The sequence below is a fragment of the Carcharhinus amblyrhynchos genome, chromosome 27, assembly GCF_965287045.1.
Source record: "Carcharhinus amblyrhynchos chromosome 27, sCarAmb.v2.hapA, whole genome shotgun sequence".
NCBI classification, from domain to species: Eukaryota; Metazoa; Chordata; class Chondrichthyes; order Carcharhiniformes; family Carcharhinidae; genus Carcharhinus; species Carcharhinus amblyrhynchos.
This window is the reverse complement of record NC_137350.1, coordinates 9,921,531-9,941,033: the sequence shown is the minus strand read 5'-3', so window position 1 is coordinate 9,941,033 and position 19,503 is coordinate 9,921,531. Positions and strand designations below refer to the sequence as shown.

At 47.2% G+C, this 19,503-nt stretch overlaps 1 protein-coding gene across 1 annotated transcript in view; it reads right to left on the bottom strand.

Moving 5' to 3' along the window:
• Positions 1–19,503, bottom strand: part of LOC145359337 (formin-like protein 1) — a 250,943-nt gene that overhangs the window by 144,822 nt on the left and 86,618 nt on the right. Inside the window, exon 2 of the mRNA XM_080213936.1 lies at positions 420–503. Coding sequence (XP_080070062.1) covers positions 420–503 — 84 coding nt within the window. The remainder of the gene's footprint in view (positions 1–419; positions 504–19,503) is intronic.

Here is a 19,503-nt window from a genome sequence, read left to right as displayed (position 1 = left end):
TGTTGGATTTTATGATCCTCTATAGATTACTCCAACAAACTACGCTGGCCATGTTCATGTATGTTTCTATAAACTTCAGTGGAGATAAGGACTTGTTAATTTAAATTCCTTTAGTACATAAACTGTATCGGAGACCCTGGATTCTCACCAAACTTAATAAATTTGACAACCAAAAAGAGCCATTAAAAAAATTAAGACATTTTGGAAACTGGCAGAAATTGCAAAGAAAATTCGACTTTTAAAATCCATCAAAACAGAGATCAAATGGTAAACTGTCAGGTATCACTAAATCTCATATCTTCATCATCGTCCATTCAAAAAAAGGGTTACCCGAGCCATATTCACATCATTTACTGGCTGCTTTGTAGACAATGTAAGTGAGGCAAATGAAATCTGAGCGCTGAACAAACTCCAGTTACCTGATCGCAGATAAGTTCCCATTTCTTCTCGTTGTCATACTGGCTCAGCAACTTGACCTTGTCTGGAGGCAGGTTCATGCAGTTCTGGAGAGAAAGGGGAGGAGGAAAATGTTACAATCATCACTCATGGCAGAAGAGAGCTTCCTATTCAGAACTATAACATTATGTTAAGATAATGGAGTAAGGCAGGTAAACATCTGTACAATCTGTGTAATGGCCATCGGTGCTCTGTGTGCACTCAGTAGAAGGTGTTTTGTCAGGCTTTCATAGCAGGAGGAATGTGATAACTACAGACATTCTGTCCTTGAAAACACGAGCAATCTGTCCTCCTGGACAAATCCTATTTCTCATGTTTATTTTAGATGATATTTTAAGCATTGCGAATCTCATGAGAGATTGGGCAGCATGGTGGCACAGTGGTTGGCACTGATGTCTCACAGCACCAGGGATCCAGATTTGATTCCCAGTGTGGGTCACTGTCTGTGCGGAGTCCGCATGTTCCCCCCATGTTGGAAGGACGTGCTGGTCAGGTATATTGGCCATGCTAAATTCTCCCTCAGTGTACCTGAACAGGCACCAGAGTGTGGCAACTAGAGAATTTTCATAGTAACTTCATTGTAATGCTAATGTAAACCTACTTGTGACACCAATAAATAAACTTTAACAAATTGGTAGATTTTTGGATGCAAAAGGGAGTCAGGGGTACTGGGACAGCGTAGGTAATTGAGATAAATGAAACATGATCCCTTTGCATGGCAGAGTAGGCTCGAGATGCTGAATTCCCTACTCTTCTTATCCTTATGTTATGAATAAACAAATCATCTTAAAGTGAGTCATTATTATGTGGCTAAAATTTCAAAGGCTTTGCTGTTTATAATATCCCAACACAGAAGAGTCCAAACTGCAGCCTGAGGCCCTCAACCTGCCAATCCAACCCACACAGCCCTGTCATCGAGTTCCTAGTCACGCTTAGATTTCTTTTTCACGGATTGAATATTGAAAGGATTGAGAAAAAGCTGCTCTTCCCACTGTTGCTATAAAACCGAAACCAGGGCATCGAGAACAGGTCAGGATCAGCAACTTCAGATGTACACAAGGGTTTACGTTTTATGTGGGGAAGTAAGTAAGCATGAAGACAGCAACTCATCATGGAGTGCAACCCATCAGAGAGTGTGAGCTTGGTAAGTCGGGAGTTTTAAGCGTTTATTTGAAGGTTAAAATCTTTCTAAAATCTACTCATATTAGCTAAACTACAACTTACTGTTAAAGTTAAGTTTCTTTCAGTCAGTGAGTGACAAAAAAAACCTCCCTGCAGGCGAGACAACTGGTTAGCAGTGCTGTCTCACAGTGCCAGGGACTTGGGTTCGATTCCCAGCTTGGGTCACTGTCTGTGTGGAGTCTGCACGTTCTCCCTGTGTCTGTGTGGGTTTCCTCCAGGTGCTCCAGTTTCCTCGCACAGTGTGAAAGAGAGAAGGAGGCAATGTATATACGCCAGTGGTATTATCATGAGACTACTGATCTAGATACTCAACTAATGTTCTGTGGAGCTGGGTTCAGATCCCACCATGGCAGTTGGAGGAATTTGAATTCAGTTAATAATACCTGGCATTAAGAATCTACTGGTGACCATGAAGCCATTGTCGATTGTTGGAAAAACCCATCTGGTTCACTAATGTCCTTACGGAAGGAAATCTGCTGTCTTTACCTGGTCTGGTCTACACGTGACTCCAGAGCCACAGGAATGTGGTTGACTCTCAACTGCCCTCTGAATAAGGGCAACTAGGGATGGGCACTAAATGCTGGCCAGCCAGTGATGCCCATGTCTCAGAAATGAATAAAAGAAACATGCTAGTTAGGTGCATTGGCCATGCTAAATTCTCCCTCAGTGTACCCGAACAGTGCCGGAGTGTGGTGACTAGAGGATTTTCACAGTAACTTCAATGCAGTGTTAATGTAAGCCTACTTGTGATTAATAAATAAACTTTTAATCCCTACAGTGCAGAAAGAGGCCATTCAGCCCATCGAGTCTGCATCGCCACTCCAACAGAGTATCTTATCCAAGCCCTCTATCCCCATAACCCCACAAATCTTTCATGGTTGATCCACCTAAACTACATGTCTTGGGCCACCAAGGAGCAATTTAGCATGGCCAAGCCTGCACATCTTTGGAGTGTGGAAGGAAACCAGAGCACCCGGAGGAAACCCACACAGACACGAGGAGAACGTGCAAACTCCACACAGACAGTCACCCAAGGCTGGAATTTAATCTGGGTCTCTGGCACTGGGTCAATGCCAGCCTTGTATGCCACCGCTGCCTCTCTGTAGAATTTCAGCTAGTATAAATAGGGGTGGCCATGGTGAGTTCATGAAGACAGTAGCTCCCCAACCAGTGCAGATATTCACAAGTGTGAATTTGGGAATTTGTTCAGGGAATTTTGGTGCAGGCAGGGAACAGGGAAAGCAGATAGGTGATTGGTTGGTGAGTATTTTGCTCATTTATCTTTCAAAACTCAGGTAATTTGCTTGTAATCAAAGTTTTATTTAAGCTTTACCAGCAAGAGTGGGGCTTATTGGGGCTAGTGGGGTTGGTTCATTATAACTTGATTAAGAAAATAATAACAAATGATTAAAACATAATAAAGATTGCAGGAAAGGTGTTCTGCTGCAACTGCAGAATGAGGATATCAGTGTAATCCAGACAAACACATCCGTGGGCAGTATGGTAGCACAGTGGTTAGCACTGCTGCTTCACAGCGCCAGGGACCTGGGTTCGATTCCCGGCTTGGGTCACTGTCTGTGTGGAGTTTGCATGTTCTCCCCATGTCTGCGTGGGTTTCCTCCCACAGTCTGAAAGACGCGCTGGTTAGGTGCATTGACATAAACAGGTGCTGGATTGTGGCGACTAGGGGAAATTTCACAGTAACTTCATTGTAATGTTACTTGTGACTAATAAATAAACTTGAACTGGAATGCCAAGGTTTGAAGAGCTTTAGTTCTGAGTCATTGAGCTGGAGGCTGAGCTGCAGACACTGTGATGCATCAGGGAGGGGGAAAAACTGCCTGGGTACTTTGGGCAGAAGTTTCCTGTCCCACCCACCACAGGAATGGTAGCAAGCGGGAGGGGAGGACCATGCACAGGTCTGTGCACCTCGGGTGGGATCTTGCAGTCCTGCAGCTGGAAAATCCCACGCTTTGTTCCAGGAGGTGGTCACACACCTTACGTTTAGGTCTTCTGATGTGGGGACAGGAGGGCATGAAGGGGTAACGGAGAAGGTGGAAATGTGGGAGCCTCAGTCCTCGCAATTGTCCAACAGGTTTGAGGTTCTTGCAGCTGGTGTGGATGGAAACAGGGCCACAGGGTGGATGAGCAAACAAACCATGGCACCGACGTACAGGTAGCCAATCAAATGGCGGATGTGCTAATAGGAATGTCATGATAATTGGGGACAATATAGTCAGACAGTTGACACAATTCCTCCTAGTCAAGAGTATGGGTGGAATTTTACGGCCTCATTCATCTCAAAACTGTAAAACCCCACCCGAGGTCAACGGCACGGTAGCACAGTGGTTAGCCCTGCTGCTTCACAGCTCCAGGGACCTGGGTTCGATTCCTGGCTTGGGTCACTGTTTGTGTGGAGTTTGCACATTCTCCTCTTGTCTGTGTGGGTTTCCTCCAGGTGCTCCGGTTTCCTCCCACAGTCCAAAGATGTGTCTGTGGGTTAGGTTGATTAGCTATGCTAAAAAATTGTCCCTTAGTGTCTTGAGATGCGCAGGTTAGAGGGATTAGTGGGTAAATATGTAGGGATATGGGGGTAGAGCCTAGGCAGGATTCTGATCGGTGCAGACTTGATGGGCCGAATGGCCTCTTTCTGTACTGTAAAGTTTCTATGATTCTATGACCTTTCTAGAGCCCGCCCCTTGCCTGCTCCAATTCCCATGTAAAATTCTGACCTATATGTCCAAACAGCTGCGTTGTTTGTCTAGTGCCGGAGTTCATGGCTGGAAAGGAACTTTCAGTGCAAAGGGAAGGACTCACTGGAGTCACCTCCTAATTTGGAAAAGGATCTCGAAGCAGTACAGAGAAGTCTGACTCAATTTATCCCTCGGACGGAGGGCTTCATTGAAGAAAGCTTTAATAGGTTGGGCTTATATTTGTTGGATTTTAGAAGAATGAGAGGCGATCATATTAAACACCCTGAGGAAGTTGACAGGGTAGTTACCAGGAGGATATTTCCACTCATGGGGGAGACTAGAACTCCGGGACACCATTTAAGAATAAGAGATGCTTCTTTTAAGAATGAAATTATAAGAATTTCTTTCTCTCAAAGGATCATTTGGCAGTGGGAGAGCAGTAGAGGCTGGGTCACTGGATCTGTTCAAGGCTGAGTTACACCAGTTATTGATGGGCAAGGGGTCAAGGGTTATCGGGTTCAGGGGGCAGGAAAATAGAGTTAAGGCCACAACCAAATCATCCATGGTCACATTCAATGGTGGACGGATGAGGTTCAATGGGCAGAATGGCCAACCCCTGGTCCTAAGTTCAAAGTCCCTATTGTTATGATCGACCGTTAAGGGATCGCAGCATGGCATCATTAGAAGGAAAGTGTGTCATGTGCTCTTCTCAGAGGCTGAAGTAGAATTGAGGCTGGATTACATGCCACACTCCTCTGCTGGCAATGGTATGTAGCTATCTCTTAAAGGCATATTACAAAACCTATGTTTCTATGAGGACTCATGATATACATCCCAACAGCGCACAAGGCCAGAATGCTCAGCCGGACCTATACCAACATTGGTTAAGATGAATCGCAGTGAAAACAGAATATCTAAAATATATTATAATCATTTCTGAGACCCATATAGACAGCACAAAGCGATTACTGAGTACTTAGCACCTCACTCTGACATCCACAGTCATAACAGACTCATCCAGTTGGCCGCCAAATGACAACAGGACTTCCTAATAAAGCATCGTCAACTGTTCATGATATAGCGGACTATTCTTTACAAAGCTTCTTTTCAAATTGCTTTTGCTAATTAGTGTTTCCTCCATTCCTGAGACTGTTTGAAAATTTAGCAATGAAAGCAATCTTAAAATGACTTCTCATCAGTGGCGAAATCTGCTCCTGGCCCAGAAACTGAAGGGTTACCAAATAAATAGCCGTTCACCTTGAGCAAGGAGCTTCCAGCACGAAAATAAACGTTAGCCCTGTCAAACAATCTCATTCGTGACATCAAAGAGTGAGTTCCCGAGACAGAGGGAGATTGTGAAGTTGAGAAGAGCAGGCGAGGATTGTTTGTAAGTGGGGTCGTTTGCTAAGCCTCACTAGCAAAGGCGTATTCATACACTCGTATGAGTTTAGATAGAGAAAGCTAGACAGCACACATAAAAATTAGATTATTGATCAAATAACAACTTTCACTAATAAATGCTCATTAAAACAAGAGACTGGTGTGTTGCAAAATGCCACCAATTAGGCACATTCGATCCCTGTACGGGCTAGTGGTTCATACTGGCCAGACCACTTGCCTCAGAATCCTACAGTGCAGAAGGAGACCATTTGGCCCATCGAGTCTGTACCAACCACATCCCACCCAGACTCTATTCCCATAAACGCTTACATTTACCTGCTACTCCCCTGATGGAATGGCCAATCCATCCAACCTGTACATCTTTGGAGCGTGGGAGGAAATCGGAGCACCCAGAGGAAACCCGGGGGGGAAGACATGGAGAGAACGTGCAAACTCCACAGTGACCTGAGGTCGGGATTGAACCTGGGTCCCTGGTGTTTGAGGCAGCAGTGCTAACCACTGTGCCACCATGCCTGGCCCCATGCTTGCGGAATGTCACCTCTCAAGCTATATATGGAAGTGATTGTGTCTCTCTAATGGACATAGCTACCTAAGGTCCTCTTCCTTGTCAAATAGCTACAATCATACGAGAGAAGTCACTGCCTGAGTATTGTGGGGTATTTATGTTGTGACAGGCTAGTGTTTCTTTAATTCATTCTTGGGATATAGATATTCCCAACAAAGTTGATATTTATTGCTTATCTCTAGTCACCTCAAAAAGATACCAGCGGCCCATGTTTTTCACCCCTGGAATTATTCTTTGACAAAACTGAGATACTTGTTAGGCCTCTCTAAGAGTAGGTAAGAGTCAACCATGTTGACACAAGACTGGAGTCACGTATAGGCCGGACTGAGTAAGATAAGAGATTTCCTTCTAAGTGGCACAGTGGTTGGCACTGCAGCCTCACAGGGTCAGAGACCCAGGTTCGATTCCCAGCTTGGGTCACTGTGCGGAGTCTACACATTCTCCTTGTGTCTGCGTGGGTTTCCTCTGGGCACTCCGGTTTCCTCCCACAGTCCTAAAGACATGCTGGTTAGGTGCACTGGCCATGCTAAATTCTCCCTCAGTGCACCCGAACAGACGCCGGAGTGTGGTGACGAGGGGATTTTCACAGTAACTTCATTGCAATGTTAATGTAAGCCTAATTGTGACAATATAATAAACTTCATGAACTTTAAACTTCAATAAAGTAGGTGAGTGTTTAAGAAAATGTGACAGTTCCTGGTGGTTCTTTGAAAGGGAATTCACAATGTTTCAGAAACAGTTGAGTTACTTGGCTCTGTCTATTCAAGTCTCCTCTACTCCAGTTCTTTAACACATGCCATGGACATAGCTGTTTGCACAATATTAATGTCAGTGCTTAGGCACCATCTGTTCCGTATAATTTACAAAGGCAAATCAGAGTACGCCTTTAAATATTAGGAATACGATCATAAGGCCCCTCGAGCCTGCTCTACCATTTGATATGCCCATAACTGATCGTCTGCATCCTAGAATCACAGAATCCCTCAGTGCAGAAGCAGGCCATTCGGCCCATCGAGTCTGCACTGACCACAATCCCACCCAGGCCCAATGCCCATAACCCCATGCATTTACCCTACTAATCCCCCTGACACTAAGGGATAACTTAGCATGACCAATCCATCCATCCTGCACGCTGTGGGAGGAAACCAGAGCACCCGAGGAAACCCATGCAGACACTGGGAGAATGTGCAGGCTCCACACAGATGGTCACCCAAGCTGGGAATCAAACTCAGGTCCCTGGCACCGTGAGGCAACAGTGTTGACCACTGTGCCACTATGCTGCCCCAAAGTCCTCTGGACTTTAATTTTCCACATACCTTGATTTCCTGAGATATCAAAAGTCTTCTCAATGTCAGACTGGAAGATACTCAATGAGATTCGCAACCCTCTTGGGTAGTCAATCTCAAAGACGCACAATCCTCTCAGTGAATTTTATAATTGATTGAGTGGATCTGCAGAGACTATTTCCTCGAGTGGATGTAGCTGTTACTTGGGGGCACAACTATAAGATTCATGGTGGGAGATACAGGAAGGATATCTGAGGTAGAATCTTTACTCAGAGAGTGGTTGGGGTGTGGAATAGACTGCCTGCTGTGATAGTGGAGTCGGACACTTTAGGATCTTTCAAACGGTTATTGGATAGGCACATGGAGCACACCAGAATTATAGGGAGGGGATAGCTTGATGTTGGGATTGGACAAAGCTCGGCACAACATTGAAGGCCGAAGAGCCCGTACTGTGCTGTAATGTTCTATGTTTCTACATTCCTATGAATTAAATTCTCCTCATCCCAGTTCTTAGATGATTGACCAATTATGAGGCTGTTTTCCTTTTTCCGGATTCCTCATCCAGGGAAATCCTCCCAATATCTATCCTATCAAACCCCTTCAGAATCTTGAGTTTCAACGATATCACTTCTCATTGTCAACAGTCGGAAAAACCCATCTGGTTCACTAATGTCTATCGTCCTTACCCAGCCTAGCCTACACATGCTTCCAGAGCCACAGCTGGTTGACACTCAACTGCCCTTGGGCAACTAGCGATGGACAATGGATACTGGCCAGCCAGTGATGCCCATGTCCCACGAGGTGGCAGAGAGAATCAGCTCACTTGCAACCTCTTCCATGTCCGTGGCACTGACTTCATTGTCAACCACTTTACCCAAGTATGCAACAATTGGATAACACCTCAAGCACTCGCACTGTGCACAAAGTTCCATTTTCACTTGGTGTGCCTGTGAACATCATTACAGATAACTGTCATCAAGTTATTGGTAAACCATTTCAGAATATGCGTCATAAGTGGGACACCAATTACACAACTTCTCCTCGTTGCCCCACAGCTAACGGCCGAGCTGAGTGAATGGTTGTGATGGTGAAATCCCATATTCTCAAACGTGGACAGACCAAGCAAGGTCGACACATTACAATGTTATAGCTGAGGGCAACACCATTGAGGGCATCACTAACAGAGCACATGCCCAGCAAGCCAATGTGTAACAATTTACCTACTCCTACCCACTCTTTCTGAAACTAGACAGCAACTTGTAAACCTGCAACAGAACAAAGTGCACGCTAAAAATGCAGCACCAGAATTGTAAAGTTTGCAACTGGAACAAAAAGTTCACATCCAGAATTCCACAGAAAGTACGTGGCAGCCAGCCACACCAATGTCCTACACATTCAATGCACACACAGATGCAATGGTGAGGCATATGTGGACAAACTGGATACATTCCAGCCATTGAACCAATACACAGCCCCAGTGCATTGAGGACAAGATCCCGAGTAAAATCAGGAATAACATCCACAATCCTGCAGATCACCGTGAGCAATTAAAGAAACTCCCAGACAAGGTTACCTTCACAAGATCTGGGTGGACAAGTAGATTACCTCTAAGCTTTAGAGACTCACAGGTACATTAGTTCGTTACGTTTATCACAGCGCCAGGGACCCAGGTTCAGGTCCTGGCTTGGATCACTGTCTGCGTGGAGTCTGCACGTTCTCCCCATTTCTGCGTGGGTTTCCTCCCGCAGTCTGAAAGACGTGCAGGTTAGGTGCATTGGCCATGCTAAATTCTCCCTCAGTGTATCTGAACAGGTGCCGGAGTGTGGCGGCTAGGGAATTTTCACAGTAACTTCATTGCAGTGTGAATGTAAATCTACTTGTGACTCTAATAAATAAACTTAAATTAAAACCAAGGTCCCTGTAATCCTTGGTACGTCCCAGGATCCTCCATTTATCCTGTATCCCCTTGCCTTGTTTATCCAGTCCCAGTGAATCACCTCACATTTATCCAGATTGAATTCCATTTTGAACATAAAAGATCCCGTGGTTCTATTTGAAAAAGGATGGGGACGGAGACAGAAAATTGAGTTCTATCTGGCTTCAGGGATAACATTCATCTCTCTCAATGATCACTATTGAATAACGATGACCTGGAAATTTATTTCATTGCTGTTCGGGGAGCTTGCTGCGTGTAAATTGGACGTGCCAATTCCAACATTACACGAGTGACGATGGCCGAAATCTTACCACCGTTCCCACCGGCGGAAATATCCCGTCCCACCGTAGTGCACGGAGATTTGGCTGGCCACCAAATTCCCTGACCTCGCTGCAGGGGGAGCGTGGGGTGGACGGCTGGTAAGATCACACCCTTCCTTTTAAGTACTCTACTTCATCAGCTGCAAAGTATTCTGGGATACCCTGGGGTCATCCAAGGCACTACATTAATGCAAGCTCTTCCTTTATAGAATCATACAATCGCTACACGCAGAAAGGGGGCCATGTGATCCATCGAGTCTGTACCGACCACATTCCCATAACCCCACCCATTTACCCTGCTAACCCCCTGACACTAAGGGTCAATTTATCATGGCTAATCAACCTGACCCGAACATCTTTGGAACGTGGGAGAAAACCGGAGCACCCAGAGGAAACCCACTCAGACACGGGGCCAGAAGTAAACCTGGGTCTGCGGCATTGTGAGGCACAGTAAAAAGTCTGACAACACCAGGTTTAAGTCCAACCGATTTATTTGATAGTAAACTCACTCACACGTTGTGAGGCAGCAGTGCTAACCACTATGCCATCGTGCTGCCCCTCCTCTGCTTGTCTCATTTTCTGTTTATTTCTGAGAAACCCTCCCCGGGTCTGAGGCAAAATCTCAGTCCTGGTTTGCAAGCAAGCGCCTAACAGTGTGTTACTGAAACTAGGCCGAGGTGGCTGACTGCTTCTGAACCCAAGTGTCCCCCTGGGAAATACTGTACAGGAGGATCGTGGGAACCCACATCTGAATTGCTCTCTTTCTCTCTCTCCCCATAAATACAAGGTACAAATAGCCAACAGTCAGGGTGACGGTGTCTGCCGTCTCACAAATACAATGTCTGTTTTAAAAAAACGTCAGCTCTAGATCTTTTTAAGGCTGAATTTATTCCCTGCGTTTAAAAATAGCTTCCAGTAGGAATAGAGCTACTTCTGGCTCTTTGTCCATTGGTGTCTCTGTGCTGTGCACAATGCAAATATTTCCTTTCATCAAATGCTAAATACAGATATCCTGTAAACTGCAAATCCACTTCAATGGCCCCCTAAAAATAAAACAATACCGACAAGAGACCCAATTGCTAACTGGGGTGAGGTAAGTACGCAGAGACCAGGCATAAGGTAAGTATACAGAGACCAGCTGGATCACTGCTCAGTAAATATATGTAACATTTCTCTGCATATTAGATGATCATTCATTTCAAGTATTTCCACAATGCTTATGAGGCAGCAAAGAAAACACGTTCAAATCAGATAGATTTGACTGGGGATGGAAGGGAGAATTCTGGAACTATCTTCTGAAAAACAGCACCAGATAAAGAAAAATCTCTCCAAAACATCGAGTGTAACAGAGCACAGGAGACAAGGTCACTAAAACTGGCTACAGGGAGAAATTAGTGAGGGAGTGGATAGTGAGGGACACTGCGAGGGAGTGGATAGTGAGGGACGCGGCGAGGGAGTGGATAGTGAGGGACGCGGCGAGGGAGTGGATAGTGAGGGACGCGGCGAGGGAGTGGATAGTGAGGGACGCGGCGAGGGAGTGGATAGTGAGGGACGCGGCGAGGGAGTGGATAGTGAGGGACGCGGCGAGGGAGTGGATAGTGAGGGACGCGGCGAGGGAGTGGATAGCGAGGGACACTGCGAGGGAGTGGATAGTGAGGGACACTGCGAGGGAGTGGATAGTGAGGGACACTGCGAGGGAGTGGATAGTGAGGGACGCGGCGAGGGAGTGGATAGTGAGGGACGCGGCGAGGGAGTGGATAGTGAGGGACGCGGCGAGGGAGTGGATAGTGAGGGACGCGGTGAGGGACTGGATAGAGAGGGACGCGGCGAGGGAGCGGATAGTGAGGGACGCGGCGAGGGAGTGGATAGTGAGGGACACTGCGAGGGAGTGGATAGTGAGGGACGCGGCGAGGGAGTGGATAGCGAGGGACACGGCGAGGGAGTGGATAGCGAGGGACACTGCGAGGGAGTGGATAGCGAGGGACGCGGCGAGGGAGTGGATAGCGAGGGACGCGGCGAGGGAGCGGATAGTGAGGGACACTGCGAGGGAGTGGATAGTGAGGGACGCGGCGAGGGAGTGGATAGCGAGGGACGCGGCGAGGGAGTGGATAGTGAGGGACGCGGCGAGGGAGCGGATAGTGAGGGACGCGGCGAGGGAGTGGATAGTGAGGGACGCGGTGAGGGAGTGGATAGTGAGGGACGCGGCGAGGGACTGGATAGAGAGGGACGCGGCGAGGGAGTGGATAGTGAGGGACGCGGCGAGGGAGTGGATAGTGAGGGACGCGGCGAGGGAGTGGATAGTGAGGGACGCGGTGAGGGACTGGATAGTGAGGGACGCGGTGAGGGACTGGATAGAGAGGGACGCGGCGAGGGACTGGATAGTGAGGGACAAGGCGAGGGGGTGGATAGTGAGGGACACGGCAGGGGAGTGGATAGTGAGGGACGCGGCGAGGGAGTGGATAGTGAGGGACGCGGCGAGGGAGTGGATAGTGAGGGACAAGGCGAGGGAGTGGATAGTGAGGGACAAGGCGAGGGAGTGGATAGTGAGGGACGCGGCGAGGGAGTGGATAGTGAGGGACGCGGCGAGGGAGTGGATAGTGAGGGACGCGGCGAGGGAGTGGATAGTGAGGGACAAGGCGAGGGGGTGGATAGTGAGGGACACGGCAGGGGAGTGGATAGTGAGGGATACAGTGGGTGACTGGATAGTGAGGGACACGGCGGGGGAGTGGATAGTGAGGGATACAGTGGGGGACTGGAAAGTGAGGGACACGGCGGGGGAGTGGATAGTGAGGGATACAGTGGGGGACTGGATAGTGAGGGACACGGCGGGGGAGTGGATAGTGAGGGATACAGTGGGGGACTGGAAAGTGAGGGACACGGCGGGGGAGTGGATAGTGAGGGACACGGCGGGGGACTGGATAGTGAGGGATACAGTGGGGGACTGGATAGTGAGGGACACGGCGGGGGAGTGGATAGTGAGGGACACGGCGGGGGAGTGGATAGTGAGGGATACAGTGGGGGACCGGATAGTGAGGGACCAGATAGTGAGGAGACAATGAGAGAGAGAGACAATGAGGGAGGGTGGAAAGACAGGGATACAGTGAGGAACAGGGCAGAGGAAACGGGTTTGTGAATGAGAAAGAATGTGTAGGAGTGGAAGAGAAATAAAAAACAGTGAATGGAATAAAGAACTTCCATTCATAAAGTAAATGTCCTGACCTGAGAGGATCCCAAAGCCCCCTGCAATCAATTTGTGATTTTTGAACTATGGTTACTGTTGTGATATTGAAAACGCAGCACCCAATTTGTACACAGCAAGGTGCCACAAACGGCAAAGAGATAGGAAATGGCCAGATCATCTTTCTGAACGATCCTCATCAAGAGCAAAAAGTGTCAGTCAAAACACCAGAACTTTCTCATTCTTCCTGGGTCCACTAGAGAGGATCCTCAGTTTAACATCTCATCGGAAAGACAGCACCTCTGACAGTGCAGCACTCCCTCAGCATTGGAAAAGTAACAAATAAAAACTTACATGCTGCTAATAATAAAGAGGAAAAAAAATCAAAGTCTTCACTGTTACTTTAAATGAGAAGGTTCAGTGAAGCAGTGGACGAGGTCTTCTGTTTCTCATCTCTGCAGAAAGATGACCACACCAGCAGACAGTGACTAAAATGGTCAAAGAAGGACTTGAAAGCAGTGTTCCTTCTGCATTTGTTGTTAAGCTGGAACATACAGACCTTACAATTATTGTGTGCCTCCATGTATTTGTGGCCATTTAAAGGGGGAGTGATGTGTGCTCAGCCTACGCAAGGATCTCTGGGCTGCTGCACTGCCACACTGCCGGCATACCCACATCACTGCTGCACTGCCACAGCTCTTGGAGAAAACGCTGCTCACAAACAGGAATAAACTGATTATCATCGTGTAAAAATGTGTCCATGGGAGCTGCGGTGTCAGCGTGGCTCAGCTGGCAGCTCTCTCACCTCTACTACGCCAGCTTACAGGTACAGCGTATTGCTGGCTGGCACTGCACTGCAGCACACTCAGCAAGACATTGCAGCTATGAATATACTTGATTACTAGACCCAGGAACCACACTGATAATGGTGCAGAATAACCGGATTAATAGGCAGTCCACGAAGAAGGCCTCAATTGCCTCAAACCAGGGTACAATTAGTGATTGAACTCATTACACAGCACAGTGCAATTTACATCAGAGAGACATTTCGATACAGATTAGCACAGTTCAGACCCCTTTATGTCCTCAGTTTCAATCCTAGACTAGCTTACTCAGACACTTGCAGTTCTCCAGCAGACAGTCAGTGCAGGCTGAGGACATGGGGAATCTTAGGACTCCTTAGGCCAACGTCAGTGTCTGTTCTTCCTCTCTTAGCTTCCCTCATGGGTTGTTCCCTTTGATTCTGGGCCGCTCAGTGCTTCTCTGTGCTTGAGGTCTTTAACATACACAGCAGCCTTCCCTGCAGGATCCCTCACAGAACCAGCTCCACGCCCCTGATGTTACTGTGTCCTCATCTCACCCTCCACTCTCCTTGTTTTCTCTCTGTCTCCCTGCTTGCATATTTTGTCCTTCACCTTAAACTCCCTCGTTTACGTATTATTATTCATCCGGCAGCAAGGATACTTCCGCTGCAAGCAATAAAAGAACTAAATTCACAAAATAAATCAAAGACAAAGGTTTCCTTAAGAAACTTCATTATGCCAACACTCATAGCTCCCCACAATCCCCATCTACCTTCTATTTCTACTGGGTCAGCTGACCAGCACATCACTTTGCAATTGGTTGCATTGTCTACTGGGTCAGCTGACCCTCAGAGCATATTACCATTGGTTACGGTATGACAATTACTAGGGATCTGAACTGTGCTAATCTGTAGTGAAATGTCACTCTGATGTAAATTGCACTGTGCTGTGTAACGAGTCCAATCACTAATTGTACACTGGTTTGAGGCAATTGAGGCCTTCTTGTGGACTGCAGCCTATGTAAGTCCTACCGTTCAGTTTTTAAGAGTTGTTCTAATCATTCCAAACCTATCCCACATAGTCCAAAGATGTGCGGGTTAGGTTGATTGGCCATGTTACAGTTGCCCGTTAGTGTCGTGGGATGCATAGGTTAGAGGGATTAGTGGGTAAATGGGTAGGGATATGGGGGCAGGGCCTGAGTTGGACTATGGTAGGTGCAGAGTCGATGGGCTGAAGGGCCTCTTTCTGTAGGGTTTCTATGATCTATGATTTCTCCAGCGCTGTCTTTTTGTCTCTTCCTCAGCCTCAGCCTAATCCACCGTTGCACCTCAGGACATCTCAGCCTTGCAGAGGCAGCTGCTACTTTGACACGTTAGATTGATACTGGGGCTTCGCGGGCAGGTTACACAAACTTAGCTTGTACTTCCTTTCAGAGATAAGGTCGCGCTGTGATCCAAACATGTTGTTCAGATACAAAACTGACAGTGTAGATCAAAGAGAAGCTATTTGCTCTGGTGGGGTAATCATTTTAAAACAGGAGCTCAGACAATCCACAGTGAGATCAGGAAGCATTTTCTCGCAGACAGAGACGGCAGAACTCTGGAATACTCTTCCACAAAAGGGAAGGCAATGGTTTAGTGGTGTCATCGCTATTAGTAACTGAACAAATGTTATGGGGACTCAGGTTTCAATTGCAGATGGTGGAATTTGAATTCAATAAAAATTATCTGGAATTAAGAATCTACTGATGACCATGAAACCCTTGTCAATTGTCAGGGAAAAAAACCCAACTAATATCCTTTAGGGAAGGAAATCTGCCATCCTTAACTGGTCTGACCTACATGTGACTCCAGGGTTATAGCAGTTTAGTTAACTCTCAACTGCCCTCTGAACAGGGGCAACTAGGAATGGGCAATAAATGCTACTAAGAAGTCTCACAACACCAGGTTAAAGTTCAACGGGTTTATCTGTAGCAAATGCCATTAGCCTTCGGAACGCTGTTCCTTCATCGGGGGGAGCAGCCAGTTCCGAAAGCTAGTGGTGTTTGCTACAAATAAACCTGTTGGGACTTTAACCTGATGTTGTGAGATTTCTCACTGTGTTTACCCCAGTCCAACACCAGCATCTCCACATCAATAAATGCTAGCCAGCCAGCGATGCCCATGACCCATGAATGGTGGAATTGTGAAGGCCGAAATTTATGGATTTTCTTTTTTTGTTAGGTAGGAATATCAAATAATGTGAAGAGAAAGTGGAAACACAGGTTTGAAGTCCAAATCAACCATAATCTATCCGATGGAACACACCAGTGCAGCTGATGGGCCTAAATATTGAATTTTATTTATTCTTATAGATGGTGGCACAGTGGTATTGTTGCTGGATTAGAAATCCAGAGACCCAGGGTAATGTTCTGGGGACCCAGGTTCAAATCCCACCATGGCAGATGGTGAAATTTGAATTCAATGGAAGTCTTGAATTAAGAATCCACTGATGACCGTGAAACCATTGTCGATTGTCGGAAAAACCCAACTGGTGCACCTTAGGGAAGGAAATCTGCCGTCTATACCTGGTCTGGCCTCCACAGCAATATGGTTGGCTCTTAGCTGCCAATCTGAAATAGCAAGGGCAATAGGGATGGACAATATATACTGGCCCAGCCAGCGATACCCACATCCCTCGAACAAATAAAAAAATATTCAAGCCTCGACTTCTTCGCACCCTCGAAGTTTGTCCTTACCCTGCCATCTCCAGCTTTGGCACTGCTGTTGCTGCCTCTCACTTTCAGAGGCTCTGGGACAGTGTGGCCTACCTAACTCTGAGGAAGTGTTACTTTCGTTCACATCACAGGGCAGTGTTCCTGAGAAAAGCAGAACATTTTGCTGGGGTCCTGGCCAAATGTCATCCACCAGAACCACAAAACACACTAAAGCTCAGAGTTCATATTGGACTTGAAATATTAACTCTGTTTCTCTCTCTGTCGATGCTGCCATACCTGCTGTGTCCATAGAAACCCTACAGTGCAGAAAGAGGCCCTTTGGCCCATCGAGTCTGCACCGACCACAATCCCACCCAGGCCCTACTCCCATATCCCTACATATTTAACCCACTAATCCCTCTAACCTAAGCACCTCAGGACATTAAGGGGCAATTTTAGCATGGCCAATCAACCTGACCTGCACATCTTTGGACAGTGCGAGGAAACCAGAGCACCCGGAGGAAACCCACACAGACACAAGGAGAACGTGCAAACTCCACACAGACAGTGACCCGAGCTGGGAATCGAACCCAGGTCCCTGGAGCTGTGAAGCAGCAGTGCTAACCACTGTGCTACCGCGTCCTTTCCACAGTTTCTGTTTTTGTATCACCAAAACCGACTGGCTGATTTTTATTACATTTTTGTCCGTAAGACAATTCTGATGGAAGGAGTGATGGGTCAATAATAAAGTGATCCTGAGTGTTTTCCTTTGGTGCTAAACCTACTGGGTGGGGAGCTAAAGAGAGTGGTAAAGAGGCATGGCATCCACCACCATGGATGGTGGCACCCCCGCAATGCCCAGGAGCCCGGAGGGAAGGAAGTCACTCACTGGAAGCAGGGATCCTGCCACCAGGGTTCCCGGCTCCGGGGGGGACATTTAATTGCTGCACCTGCCCCCATAGGCCAGACCCCCCACCACTGAGAGCTGCCAGCCAACCTGAGGCCAGCAGATCGCAATTACTGGAATGATCACCAAGAATTGCAAACCATTAACGGCGCTGGAGAAGGTGGCAGAGAGTCCGTTTTTATTCCTGCAGGTGATGCAACATCGCTGGCGAGGCAAGCATTTATTGCCCATCCCTAATTGCCCTTGCAAAGGTGGTGGTGAGCTGCCTTCTTTAATAACTGAAGCGTATGTGGTGCAGGTACACCCACAGCGCTGTTAGGGAAGATGTTCCTGAATTTTAACCCAGCCACAGTGAAGGAACAGCCGTGCATTTTCAAAGTCAGGATGGTACGTGGCTTGGAGGAGAACTTGCAGTTGGTGGTGTTCCCGCGTACCTGCTGCGCTCCTTCTAAGGAGTAGAGGTTGAGGGTTTGGAAGCTGCTATCAAAGCAGCCTCAGTGAGCTGCTGCAGTGCATCTTGTAGATCGTACACACTGCTGCTACTGCGTATCGGTGATGGAGGGAGTGAAGGTTTAAGATAGGGTTCTAATCAAGCAGACTGTTTTGTCTTGGATGGTCTCAAGCTTCTTGAGTATTGTTGGATCTGCATCCATCTGAGCAAGTGAGGAGTATTCCATCACACTCCTGACTTGTACCTGTAAATGGGGCAGGCTTTGAGGAGTCAGGAGCTGAGTTACTCTTCATAGAAATACTAGCCTCTAACCTGCTCTTGTAGCCACAGTGGTTATGTGGCTAGTCCAGTTTCTGGTCAAGGGTAACTCCCAGGATGTTGATAGTTGGGGACTCAGCAATGGTGATGCCATTGAATGTCAAGGGGAGATGGTTAGATTGTCTCTTGTTGGAGATGGTCATTGCCTGGTGCTTGTGTGATGCAAATGTTACTTGCCAATTATTAGCCCAAGCCTAGATATTGTCCAGGTCTTGCTACATATAGACACAGACTGCTTCAGTATCTGAGGAGTTGCAAATAGTGCTGAACATTGTGCAATCACCAGTGAACATCCCCAGTTCTGACCATATGATGGATGGAAAGTCATTGATGAAGCTGAAGATAGAATTATAGAATTATAGAAACCCTACAGTGCAGAAGGAAGCCATTCGGCCCATCAAGTCTGCACTGACCATAAACCCACCCAGGCCCTACCCCCATATCCCTACATATTTACCCACTAATCCCTCTAACCTAAGCATCTCACTACTCTAAGGGACAATTTTTAGCATAGCCAATCAACCTAACCCGCACATCTTTGGACTGTGGGAGGAAACCGGAGCACCCGGAGGAAACCCATGCAGACATGAGGAGAATGTGCAAACTCCACACAGACAGTGACCCGAGCCGAGAATTGAACCCAGGTCCCTGGAGCTGTGAAGCAGCAGTGTTAACCACCGTGTTACTGTGCCACCCATGGTTGGGCCTAGGACACTACCCTGAGAAGCTCCTACAGTGATGTCCTGAAGCTGAAATAATTGACTTTAAACAATCACAACCATCTTCCTTTGTGCAAGGTATGACTCCAACCAGGGAAGAGGTTGCCCCTTGATGCTCACTGACTGTGGAATTACCAGGGCTCCTTGATGCCACACTGGATCAAATGCTGCCCTGATACACTCTCATTTAACCAGATACTCCCACAGTGCTGTTTGGGAGGGAGTTCCAGGATTTTGACCCAGGAGTGATGGAATGTAATTTGGAGGGGAACATGGAGGTGGTAACATTGCTGCTCCCATTCTTCTAGACGGTGGAGGACGCCAGTTTGAAAGGTGAGGTTGAAGGAGGATTGGCGAGATGCTGCAGTGTATCTAATTAATAATACTCACTATACGTGTGTACATAGAACATAGAACATAGAACATTACAGCGCGGAACAGGCCCTTCGGCCCACAATGTTGCGCCGACCAGTCTTATTTTTTTAAAAAAAAACATTGACCCACTAATCTAAACCAATCCCTTTTCGTCCATAAACCTATCCACCAATCTCTTAAACGCCCCCAAACTAGGCGCATTTACAACTGCAGCAGGC